At 37.7% G+C, this 13,609-nt stretch overlaps 1 protein-coding gene across 2 annotated transcripts in view; it reads left to right on the plus strand.

Annotated features, from left to right (window-relative positions):
* LOC145784272 (coiled-coil domain-containing protein 85C-like) overlaps window positions 1–13,609 on the plus strand; it is a 29,419-nt gene that overhangs the window by 11,962 nt on the left and 3,848 nt on the right. The window contains exons 3-5 of one of the 2 annotated variants that reach the window (XM_082596061.1): window positions 263–348; window positions 721–888; window positions 7,857–7,943. In XM_082596061.1, coding sequence (XP_082452187.1) covers window positions 263–348; window positions 721–888; window positions 7,857–7,943 — 341 coding nt within the window. The remainder of the gene's footprint in view (window positions 1–262; window positions 349–720; window positions 889–7,856; window positions 7,944–13,609) is intronic. The other variant, XM_082596062.1, reaches the window with a different exon arrangement.

A 13,609-nucleotide genomic window follows, 5' to 3' on the forward strand; every position in this document is an offset into this window, starting at 1 on the left:
ACTGTTACTCAGTTACGCAATTTTAAAAAATATTTGCTGTTTCCATTGTTAAAAAGTGTTTCTTCACACAATTAAAGTTTGTAAAACACTTCGATAAAAGGCGATTTTTGCATATTTGGCTGCTCTACTGATCAAGGTTGAAAGGGCATTGTTGTACGAAAGATACAGTTTAACTGTGACAAATAATTTGGTGCACAACTGTGCATTTGTGCAAGTAGCCTGCAGTAGAGCAGTCAAAATCTCACAGTGCTTCATTCAACAGACCCTTCGCATGGAGAGAGCTACTTGAGGTACTTGGAGCACAAAGTGCGCCACCTAGAAGAAGAAGCGAAAGGAAGAGTGAAACGAGTGAGCATAATGGCTGGTTGTTTATTGATTTTTTTCATTGAAGCACCCCGGTGTGCTGAAGTTAGTGTATATGCGAAGCTTCAGCAACTGAAAAGTTATCTGTAAACTTAATAACAATGGTTGCAGGAACGAAATCATTTTTTTTTTTTCATTTTTTGTTTATAGGCTAAACACAGTTTTAAAGACTTATTACTAGGAATGACGCATAATTTCTTTTCTTGATCTATTTTAATTTTTCTTGTTTGTCAAAAACCATTTGTTTGAACCTTCCAATCTAAAGGAAGTGAATTTACGAGAAATTTTAGTTATTTTCATTTAAACACGAATCACGATATTTCTCATATCTTTGTAACTTTTCCGAATAATTTTCAGATTACCGTTCCTCCTCCCACTTCTGTGAATCCTCCTGTTCCTCCTTCTAACCATGGATTTGCTCCTCCTGGAAAGCTGGAACGACGATTTTTTTCCTCATCAGTACTTCCAACTTCTTCCCATTCCAGTGAACCTAACAACCAAATGTACGGGAAATCACCTGCACCGGTGAGTGATGTGATCTCAGCCGACTAGTACAGTTGCTTTTTACATTGTTTTTAGCGACGTTGAAACAATGTGAAAAAGGCAACTTTTGCTGTCTTTGTTGGTTTCATTCGATATCTTTCCATTTTTTCTCACTTAACCTCAAGCTGTTGGATTACTTGTTTGTTTATTTATTTATCAAAAGTCCGTGCATGTTGCTTATTGGGTTCTTTTAATGCAGCACTGCATTTGACTGATTTGTGCATCATCTCATTAGCCGCAAGTAACTCCGCACTAATCCATCGTAGAAAAGAATATAATTTGACGTAATAAATTTAGTGGTTTTAAATTGCCAGCTGAACAAAAATTACTTTTAAGCCTAAAACGTAACTCTGCTTTGATGCATTAAATGTGTTGGCTGGCATACTAAATCAGCGAATGTAAATATGGTATTGTTTTTGTAAGGATGTACAACATTGTACAATGTGCATCAAAGCAAGGTAGATAACATTTTTTCTTCTAACTTCGTTATTAATCATCGCGCAGTTTTAATACTTTTACAATAATGGTAAATTTGTGTTTGCCATTAGCTTTAACATTAAAAGGCTATTTTTTAAACGCATTTGCTAATAATTTGATAAGGGAACCTACCATTTATTTCCTGCCATGTGCTTCAAAGCAATGACCACTAAAGGCATGTTTGCATTTATATTAAACTGAATTGAAATTGGTATCAGCATTCAAAAAATTCAATTGGGTTTTTCAGCACTATCCAGAAAGGTAGCAACTATGACATTGTGACGATCTATTTCGTGTGCGGTTCTCAAAAGTTGATTCTTTTACGTTTGTGGACGTAAAACTGTTACTCTAGAATAGAATTTGTTGCCTTGGTGGCCTGTATACATACTTTACAGTGTAGTTGTTTTGTTTTCCAACCAAGAAAACACGCCTTGTTTGCATCGATTCAACATCTATACACTCTCAATCAATGAAAAAAAGGGATTTTGTTGCCTGATGTTTCGATTTTTGCCCTGCGTCGGTAATATCGATTGACTGACACGAAACTTGCCTGCCTTGCGCAAGCTCTGCTTCGGTGACGTACTCTCCACGTTCATGTAACAAGACAAGTAGAGTTCATTCTTTTCGTTGGCTTCGTTTTGTCGGCTTCACTGCTGGGTTCGCTTGAAACAAAGAGTTTGACTTTGCTGTTTGTAGCCGACTTTCACTCAGAGAATATCGTATAAATACAATTAACTGAACTGCAGTCGTACAAAAAATCTTTTTGAAAAGATGATTGGCTGCACGTAGTCCCATCGCAGAGGCTCAACTGGAAATGTTAAAATGTCTCAAAACGTTCCTTGTGTCTAAAAAGTATATAGTTGCTAATTTTCAGTTTGTGCAATTATTGTGACAATTGCAATATTGCATTTGTTTGACGATTACTTCCTGACTGATCTGCCATCAGACACTCGGTAGGATCAATCTGAGCGATGGCTGCCGCTAGATAAAGATCGATAAAACACACGCGCCAGTTGCGTCTTTTACCAATGCCGCTTTAATGTAAATATTTGGTATTGCCATGTTGTCGACTTTCTTTTTCTCATAGGTGAACAGCACTAACATTGTATCGTGAAAACAAAACTAGTTTTCCAAAATTGAGGAAAGTGAAGCATGCGATGTCTTGTGCGAATTGCTATGGTTGCGGCTTGATATTTCATTATCTCCAAGGCTGCTTGTTTCAAATCTGTCAACATGGTCTTACCAGAACGCTTTGTACTGATTGAAGAGAAGGTTTACTTCGACGTCGGTTCAACGTTCAGATTGGCCACATAAGTTGAGCTGTGGAGTAGGAGGTTTTGCGTAGTTCTTATCCAGACAGCAAAATCTGTCATTTTTACATTGATTCAACGTCTGTCGTTGAATGACGTAAAAAATGTCTTGATTGTCGATAATATCGTTCCACACACTGCACTTCCTTTATCATCGAATGATGCAATGATACCCTTTTTGTACCAAGTTGATATTACGTTACCTGCACATTTATGGGTTGATAACACTTTTGGTACTGCCGTACACATTGCTCTCTGCAGCCCCTTCAAGCGTTCGCACTAACGCAAAAATAAAAACTCCGCTATGTGTTACACAACCAGTTATGTATAACGTGAATACCTTTCATTATTGCGAATTGTACAATTCAATATAGCCTAATGCGGGTACGCTGACAGACCTTCTAAAGCGTTGAGAGCAATCGATGCGATGTATAGAGCAATATAAAGCCATCCAAACACGTGTTTTTGGGAAAAGTCTTGACGCCTATTGGCTAGTGTGGAGGCTATGCTGGTATGGTTAGCGAAACACAATGCTCGCTATTCTATAGTGAGTAGTCAGGTAGTGCTGACGCCAGGAAGATCGCTCCTTCTCAACTATAAACCATTATTATTAAAACGCGACACTTTGCTTTGGGGCAATATGAAACTATCGCATGAAGTTGTAATTGGGAATTGATGACATTTACTTAAACGTTTCGTCAACCGCGCATGATTGACTTCTTCAAAGAGCCCGACCAGGAAATGGCCAATTTTTCAAGACATTAATTACGGATCAGAAATGCATGTGTGGTGTGAGCAAATAATAAAACGATGTAAAAGTTTAAATTTTGGAACAGAAGCTAGAAACTTGCAGTGGATTACTGGTGAACAATTTCACTGACTTAGTTTCTCGGCATGAAATTTCTTTATCTTCAAGTTCAACCAGTCATTTGCATCTGATTTCACTAATCATCATCATTTCGTATGATAGCTTGGTGTGCTTGCTTAAGATCTCAACAACCAACTCTATTATTGTTGCTGTACCATTGAAGAGTCCACGTAGTACGCACAATTTAAGCCAATAATGGTTTAGGTCATTATACCTTTCTGAACATGCTGTCTAGGACTGTTTTCAGAATCGAAGTGCAGCCGTCATACACTGACTCGTGCAGTATGCAAATGCCACACCACAGTTCTGCAAAGCGAATAACACGCCGTGCAATTTTCTGCTGAATGCTTCCTTTTTTGAAATGTCATTGTTGAAAGCATTTAGTTGGTTAAATGCCAGCAATGCGTGTGGTCTTCATGCTCATCGCTTAGTTAAGCTGCAAAATCCGGATAAGATTTGTCTCAATGGCAGCAAATTAAGCACACTTAGCAATATGAACGTAAATTGATCACGATGACTCAGCCAACAAAAGCTTTCGTTTTTACATGTTACAACGTTTCTGAATCTTTTTACGCCTGCGCTTCAGACGAATGGTCTCTATTTGTTTGTACCCCGTCCCCAGCAGTTGCGAAATCTTTAATTCAATTTCAGCCAGTCATTACTTTCTAACGTAATTACAAAGTTCTTTCAATGATGGCCTTCCCTCACAGCGGGCCTCCTTTCATTAGTAAACTTTCGCCGCCACCTGCACCGCGGGCGAGCGGTTTATGATCCATGTTGTTTATTGCATTTGTTCAAAAATATCTCGTTTTGTGTATTCATCTTTTAATTAATATGAACAAATGTTCTTGGACGTTGACACAATGTAAACTGTAGCCAAACCACATCTTGCGATTGTTGTTCTACTGGTCAGAAAATCGAATTTTCCCGGTTCGCCGGTTTGTTGACGTGTATTTGCTCGTATTGTTTTAACCCAGAAATATTGTCTTGCACAAACAATTTCCCACGATTGTGTTGCTTCTCTGACAGCAAAACCTGTCATTTTTACATTGATTCAACGTCAGACAGAGCAAAAATGACAGATATTTTTTCTGCAAAGGGTTTAGTTGCGAATTCCCCTATCCGGAAACTGTTTTGATATTGTGAGCTCCCCACAGCAATTCACCCCAAACATACTGTTTTACAATGCTTGAAGTTAAGCAATGATTAACCTTCGGCTTTTTGGGACGAGCATTCTTGGAATTACAAGACAACACAACTCAAAAAAAGAAGCTTTTGCGTGAAAACCACTTTGTTTCCAAACTATTTCTAAATTGGTTTGTTATAGCATTCAGAGCTTTTAATCAAAGTTTAGTTTCTGGACGTTTTTGTTGATTGCTGCCGTATCGACGAAGTGTCGCAAACGCCAATTTCGCAATCGTTGTGTTTTTGCCTGGCTACCCTACTTATTGCTGTAGTTAGCTTATCAAGTGTCATTATGGTTGTCATTTTGTAGAATCCAATCCATCTCGAGCTTCGCCACTCGATAGCATTTGAGAGCTTTCGAACAATCTCCTTGAACAATATCCGTCTGATCTGAACTATCCTTTCTAAATTGCACCATCAGCCCCTTTAACTCTAGCACGCCTACGTATTTTGTGTTGACTTCGTCTTCTTTTTGATTTCTATGCTTTGATGTCCGTTATAGAAATCTAATTATTTTCTTGAAATACAGTAAGATATTGAACAGCATTCTATTTCTAATGAATTTTGATTCTTTCTGCTATTCACTCCCATGAATGAAAATCGCATTTTAATGAAGATCAAACAGCGTCAATGGACGTTGTTTTGAAGTGGAATAAACGTTTTTTTTTCTTGTAAACTTTCCTTCATCTATGTAGTACACTATACTGATTACATTCACAATGTTGATAACTTTTTGGCGGCAGTTTCTGATTTGCTACTGCGAAAATTTACAGCGGTTCCATCAACTGCGTATTGGGTGCAGTCCAGTTATTGCCATAGAGGCAAGTAGCTTAATCTCAATGAATTATGTCAATGGGATCTCAAAGGTGATATCCCTGTATAACATTGTCGTGCACTTTGCCACCTATTTATATTGAATCAACGTTGGAATTTGATTTTCATATGGACATTTGAGTTGGTCTAACATTAGCAGGAAATCGATTGGAAGACTGAGCTGTGATGCCATCTGTTGTTTCACCAAGCATTTTTTTTACTATTGTGTGGATTCCATTATTTAATAACACAGCTTTGGTATTGATCTGTGTTTTTTATTGCAAGCACACAACTTCCATTGACATGTCACAAAAAAACTTTTTCGACTGACTGAAACTCACATACCTCTTAAATTAAGTGGAACCTATGGTGCAAAGACCTTGATGTTATCAACTACGCATCTTGGTTTAATTGTAATCGATCCTTTTGATTCAAAGTCCGTGGGACTTTGTTTGTCCGATTAGTTTGCAGCCATACAAGATTGAATGTTCTTGGTCAATTCCCTAAACTTCTCTCCTTTGCTTGACACGTTCACAACGTTCTAGGAAACCTTTCTCATTTGACCTCGAAGTAAACAAAAGAAGTGTGAAACTTCAATTGACTTTGCATTTCCTATTATCTTTTTTTGTTCAACGACATTGAAGCAATGCTGCTCTGATATTCACTACCCGATGCGACTGCAAAAATGAGATTGCGCTGCTTTTAATTTAAAGAACTTGTTGGCCTGCTCTGTGGTAACTGAGTTATCTGGGTGGAAGATTTGTGTCGATAGTTTGGGTGGAAGATTTGTGTGTGTCGGGTGGAAAATTTGTGTCGATAGTTTGTACTAATCCATCAACACAAACAGGGAATTTGGGTTTCAACAAATTTACTTTGGCGTTTTATTTTGAAGCCATGTTGTGCTGATGTCAAGTAGAAAGACCTTACTATCTTTTCCGCTGCAGGCTGCATTTGACATTGAGCAGACTTGACAGGTTTTAGTCAGACGTTTGCATGTATTTAACGTAATTTATGATCCAGTCGGATGAAACAGTGAAAATGCATTGCCGTGATTTTCATCCATTTGCCAATAGGTAACTTTGCTAAGGGGTTTATGTGTGCTTTAATACGTACATTGATGAATAATTATAATACTTTCTCCGACAAAATGTTGACTTTTCTGATGAATGTCGTCGTCTGATGATATGCAAACTGAAAGCAACAATATGGATTTTCACGCTTCATGCATTGTTTGAATGCGCATTTTCGTGAAGCTGAGTTGACTACAATTTGGCTTCTTGCATGAGTAGATTATCACTTCGCTAACCAGCTCTTTTTACATTGATTTAAGGTCTACGAGACGTTGGATCAACGTTAAAACGAACTGATTTGCTGACTGGGTGTTGCTTTGCAAATGTTGACAGTGATACACTTTTTGAAACTGACATTTCGAAATTGAATTAATGTTTTCACACTTGATTGAGAAGAGAACTAATCCTTGCGGAAAGGTGGTTTTGGTTGGATTTGTTTTGATCATCTCTAAATCTCGTCGAGCTTGCTTATAATGGAAGGGTTATTACAATGGCACTTTAATGACATTCCATTCTTGTATTATTTGAGCTTCATTGGGTCTTTTTAAATTCCAGTGAATTAATCAGATTTGTTGCTTGGACTTTCCCAGACAGCAAATCAACTGTCTTTTTTACATTAATTCAACGTTTGTTTATAATACAGTGCATCTGTCTTAATGCATATCCCAGCCATTGCTAACCACTCAACGTATCTGATCGAGCAACCACAAGCGGACATGCAATGCTTAGTCTGGATTTCAAGGCTAATTAGGAAGTGTATCATGCTAGTGGCATTAGTGATGATCTGATTGTGTTCTTTTACATCGATTTTCTACATTTTTTAACAAATGCAATGCCCCAGAAACGTCGCTGTTGCAAGTGTAAACACGATTGCGTGTTGGTTTTAGAAAAAATTCGCAATTGCGAGAAAGGTCATCATAGAGCAGTTTCTTTTTTCCGCAGACGTCAAATTTGAGTTACTGACTGGTTTTCTCGCTGGAGCATGGCTACCACCAGCTTCTAACATCTAACGCAAATTTGCTGAGACAAACTGCAAACCTTTCTGTGCATGTTGCATGATGAGAAGTTGAAGGTTTTTCGTTAGATTCTACAAGAAACGCTGTTGATATCAGGCATAGTTACTAGTCACATAAAAACCTTTACAGCCTGTTATACCATAATTGAGAGCAGGTTCTCAATCAAATAGAACGTTGTTGAAATATATTGCTATTTAATGTTATCACGCAGAACTATTTATCTGGGCCTCAAACTCACGGTTCGTCTCCGACTTCTTTTCCATTACAAAAACCTGAAGCGATCATAAATGCATTGAAGGTAGGAGGTAATACTAGTTGAAATGGTTTCTTTGCATGATGGCTATGACATATTTGTCAGCCGGTCACATATTCTTCACTTATCTTCCAACCACATGACTATCTGATGGCTGGACAAATTTATGGTAATGTGATAAATTTTCTTTTGTTCAACGGGTTCAAGTTGACAACTTCCTCTTTTTATTGTGAGCCCTGGTAACTCACATTTGTTGTGAGGTAAATGTCAACACTCTGAGAGATTGTGGTTAAACTAACGTTGACTTGCCCGTTCCAACACTGCAGGCGTGTTCCTAACTTAAGCATGTCCCTTTACCAAGGCAAGTCGGCTTCAACTCCCGTAAGAGAAGAAAGTCACTCTCCTATAGCTGAACGTGGGAGGTCTTACGAAGATCATTGAAGTGCCTTCAACGAGTTTTAGAATCTTACCAGGTCATCGCCATTCTGCTTCAGGAAGCTTACGTCAGCGATAGTTTCCCGCTTAAACATTTGTATCTGCTTGCACCCAAATCGATGCACATGCACTGCCGGTCTGCTACCATAGTTGAGTTTTGTAGCAAATGGGAGTAACAACATTTAGGGAAGTTGATTCCAACAGAATAGACAGATGTTGAGGTAGAGGGCACCTCTGTCATCAATCGAGTATATGACAAGTTCGATTGGAGGCGCTCTAAATGACCAACTCATGGGAGAAAAGGCTAGCCACGATACCTGTCATCAATAGTGTAGGATGACTTGTTTAGGAAATCTTTTCACATTTCATCACTTCGTCAGATGGAGTGGTGACAGATTTCTATTTGATATCTGTTCTTTCAAGCACTTGGATCGTCGATAAAATTTACATCTCAAGATTAACTCTGTTGTGTCATCTAGTGGCTGGAAAATTGAATTTGGCAGTTTAAATATCTTAAAATCACGACTGCACGCAATGCGCTAGAGCTAGATTCATGTTGGATGATCATGAGTTCAAGGTTTTGTGCAACTTATTAGTTCAGTAATATCGAAGTGTAGTGCCGAACAGTGGCGGCTCGTCAGAAGGTGCTGCGGTACTGCAGCACCCCCTAGCGTAATTTCACTGGTTGCACATATAACTTAATGTATAACCTAACCTTTATTGAAGAACCTAATATATGTGTATTTCTTGAAAATCTTCTCAAACCTATCGTCATATCTAGAAAACAATAGCACAAATCACCGCATTAAACAAATTCTGGTACGGAAACTCTGGTACTGCAGTCCCAGTTTCGGCTAGTTTGTGCGGTATTGCGCATGCGCGAATTTCTCACAAGCGATGATTTTGGCTGGGAGAGGGACTGCGTTTTTTGCAGTACCAGAGTTGCCATGTTGTAGTCTTGAAATTTCTCTTACGACAGAAACTGCTGGACTGTAAGCCAGTGGTATTACTATTGGCAACCCTGTCAGTCGAAGCTAGTCAGGCAGCTAAATGTGTGCTGTTCTCCCTCACTAACTTGCAGTTGCTTTTTGAGCAGTTTAAAGTTAGACTAATGTAAATTAAGTATTTTTGTAGAGTTAGACCTAGACGTCAGTGTTTTAGACAATGATGTTGGACTAAGAACAGATGCTTACAGCATAGGCTACATTTATTTTCTTTAACATTTCTCAGTATAGATAGACCTATGCAATATGCATAGCATTAACTGGTTACCGGTACCGTTTCCTGTTTATTGGCATGTTCGTATACCGTATTGATGTTAGGTCTATATTGTAGCTTTCACAACCATTTTCATTCCAGACACGTTAATGATGAAAAATAAACTGAACTACCGCTACCGGTATATGCCAACAGTGAATAGGCTATGAATCTTTAAACTGCATAGCCTACTGTATGAAACATCAAATCTATAATGCCAGATCAAACCTTAATGGTATATATAAATTGCAGATTTGCGTTATTGAATTAGGTTGTAAATAAGTTAATTTGAAACTTTCCAATCTATAAAATGTGTTGTCCAACATTGATATGTCAAACCATATATAAGTATTTTGGCAGAGACAAGTAATTTTGGATATGAAAGTGAAAGTCAAGTGGAATATGAGGTGAGAAAAAATAAATGATCACCCAATTTAAATGTTAGTTTTAACAACCTTGCTTTCTGTTGCTTAACATTAAGATTACGATGTTTTACATGGTACCGTACGGTACCTGATAATAGCATAGCCTACTGTACTGTAAAGGAAACTGCTCGTATTTATGCAAACAAGTACCGCAACTTTTGTGAAAATTTTTGCCTAAAAATGAAATAAGACAGTAGTATATTTTAAACTCATGTAGATGCGGGAATAAAAGAAGAGAGCTGAAGAAGATATCACGGTATTTGACATAAATAGTCAGAGGAAAAGCTGTTCGGAAAGATGTCTTGATCAGGAGGAAGAAAAGTTGTCTCATAGTACAAGTGGCACTTAGACACATATGTCCAATATGCGTCCAGCTAGTAAACTTTCTTTTTGCGTTGAGTAACAATAAGGCTTATAGCTCTCAATGTTTTATGACTACCCAGACAGCAAAATCCACCATTTTTACATTGATTCAACGTCTGCAGATGTTGAATCCATGTAAAAATGACAGATTTTGCTGTCAGGTAGTTGCTTACTGCAAATCACAACAAAATCAATGTTCAAAGGCAATTTTTACTGCTAGTCCTACATTTTTATGGTAATAATATGTTCAAAAATTTGATGATTTTATGCATTGCGTTCACTCCTCAAATTGCTTTATATCAGGCCTGATGTCATCTGATTGTTTTTATCGTTCTGAATACTTTCAATTCTTCCAATTGTATGTAAATTTGTAACAGTAGATAGCCTATTTAGTGAGCTTTTAAACCGACTGCATCCAAAGTGGCTCTCTGTCACTTTGTGCATTTGCATTTTGTGTATTATTTTGTTGTTTTGGATATGGACAGCTTTGTCTGAAGCAAATAAATAATAATAAAAATATGATATTTGAAATATATCTCATCCACTGTTTGCTTTTGAGTGCCTTCAGCCTGTAAGTTAGTAGTTTAAACAGACTCTTCAAAATAATTGTTTTATATCAAAACAACCTTTTTCACAAAAAGATGCTGTAACTCAAAACAGTCAAAGAATTTTTGATGTCAACAAAACTTTTGAATGTATGTCATATAGAGGCAAACCAAACATGGTAGCCTATAGGTGCAACAGGCCAAGTGCAACGTCGGCACTGTAGCCTGGCACTTGACCTGCAAATTTTTTCATTTTTGTATCATTTCACATCGCCAGACGTTGAAATCATGTACAAAAGGGAACTTTGCTAACTAGGTACAGGTTTTAATTGAGAAACATTTACTAAAGCCATTGGATTTGTTCAAAGAACCCAATTAGCCTAACAGTTCGTATTTACATTGATTCAACGTCTGAATACGTTGAATCAACCAATTGGCCTATCGTTTTTCTTTGCATAGACTTCACGTCTGAACAAGTTGATTCAATGTAAAAAAAAAACTGATTTGCTGACTGGCGCGGCGCTTGTAAATGCAATTGTCATTTCGCCGATCAATTGCAACACCGATTTGCTCCGAAATTTCAAAGTGCGTTTCAATAGTTTGGCAACCTATTTTTTCATTACCATGGCAACAAGAGGAAGAGGAGAACTCCTCTCATATTTTCAAAACGCTGGCAGCTAAAGTATTACGAAAAAACATTTTTTTTGTTTCAAAGTTCTAAAAATCCACATTTTCAACTGCTTAAAATTTTTATTTTTTGTCCTGAAAACACCAGGAATGGCATTTTAGAGCATATAAAAGTGCAAAATTTTCTGGGGGGGCATGCCACCAGACCCCCCTAGAAGGCTCGCGCCTTCGGCGCTCGTCCGTTCCTGTCACTTCATGACGTCATATTTAACAGCACCCCCATGGCCAAAAGTCACGAGCCGCCACTGGTGCCGAACGTCGTTATGAGACCTTTTGTGGTGTTAGTGCGAAAAGGCAAGGAGGCGAATGTGATGACCGCCAACTAGTCATGACAAATGGTTTTCTACAATATCAAAGTTGCACAACTTAATTGTTTTTATTTTCGGCTCTAAGCATTTTGACGACAGATTTTCTGATTTTAGTACCGTATGCTACGATGTCACAGGTGTTGAAATGTGGAAAGGTTAAAAAACTTTTAGCTTCAAACCCGTTGTACTGCTCGATAGAATTTATCTTTTTGAAAACTCAAAAATGCAAAACACTCAGTGGTGGATCCAGGGGAGGAGGGCGATCGCCCCCCCCCCCCCAAAAAAAAAACACTGAACAATCACTGTAATCATCGTGTTTTTGCAAGATCGGATTAATGTAGACTTACACATCATTGTGTTTTGTTAAATGGCCCCTTTCCCCCTAAAACTACTTGCTCGATCCACCCCTGCAACCACTAGGGAAAATTTTCGTTTTTCTCGTCAAAGTATCGGAGTTTAATGCCAATGTCAACCGGCTCTTCAAAACAAGAACAACGAAAGCCTCATATTCAATATAATTTACCATTTCTGAACATAAAAAAATACTAAATCAAATATAGTTATTACTATCTGAATCCTTAACCAGCTGTTTCACCTTTAACGGATCATCAGAAGTTCTGAAAAACATGCAAAAACAATAAATCAGTAATTCTTGAAGAGATATTAAATATTGTAACTGTAATTTAATCTGCAAAAAACTTTTAAACCTGTAATTCCTGAAAAGATATTAAATATTATAACCATAATCCAATCTGCAAAAAACCCTCAGAATTACAAAGGGCTACCTCCATCCGTTACTACAAAGCCTCAATTAGAATGTTCAGCTTGCAACCGAGCAAAATGATGCCAACACCTGTGACATCACAATGAAGCAAAATGCCATAAGGATAAAGTAACCTGTAGTAACCTGAACAAAATGAAATTTAATTTTTTAAAAACCTGTAAAAACCAAATGAAATTTAGTTTGAAATTTATAACCTGTAAAAATCAAATGAAATTTATTTTTAAATTTAGAACCTGTAGGCCTACAATTAAAAAGAATTTTTATTTTGAAGTACTTGAGTTTAAATTTGTTTCTATGACGACATTTACCCACCAATTCAGAACGCTTGTTCAGAAGGTGGTTACTATCAGCCTTCAGAATGGCCAGCTTTTCAGCCAAACAGAGGCCACAATTACGACCACCTCCACTATAAGGCCGAGCACAGCAATGGATGGACCATGTTATTTTAGGATCAACACCCCTGTTTTTAAGGTCCCAAACTGCCTGAGATAGTTCCGTGCTGTTTCGTTTAGATCTATCCAAAAAGGAACATTTATGGTTGGAACAACGTTTTTTAAAGGTAGTCTCGCAACAACCAATGTAATTAAGAACCTTAGGGCCGTTATCAATGGTGGCTTTGTAAACAACGGCCTTCTGCAAGCATTGTCCATTCAAAGGACAATCTGGCTTCACCCTGCAATTGCAACCAGGCTGAGATGGTTCATTATCAGCCTGCAATATAGACTTATTGTGTGGGAGGATATGATGCTTGCAACATTCGGAGTACAAAAAAATACTACATGATTTTTTATAATTTTCCATGTTGTTGATGTGCACTGATGAGTTTTAAAGTTTAAATGATCTCTGCTCTGTTGCTGAAAACAGTTGAATTTTGATGCTGATAAAGCATTGCTAGAATTTTACATAT

Source organism: Aplidium turbinatum, chromosome 15 (genome assembly GCF_918807975.1).
Source record: "Aplidium turbinatum chromosome 15, kaAplTurb1.1, whole genome shotgun sequence".
NCBI lineage: Eukaryota > Metazoa > Chordata > Ascidiacea > Aplousobranchia > Polyclinidae > Aplidium > Aplidium turbinatum.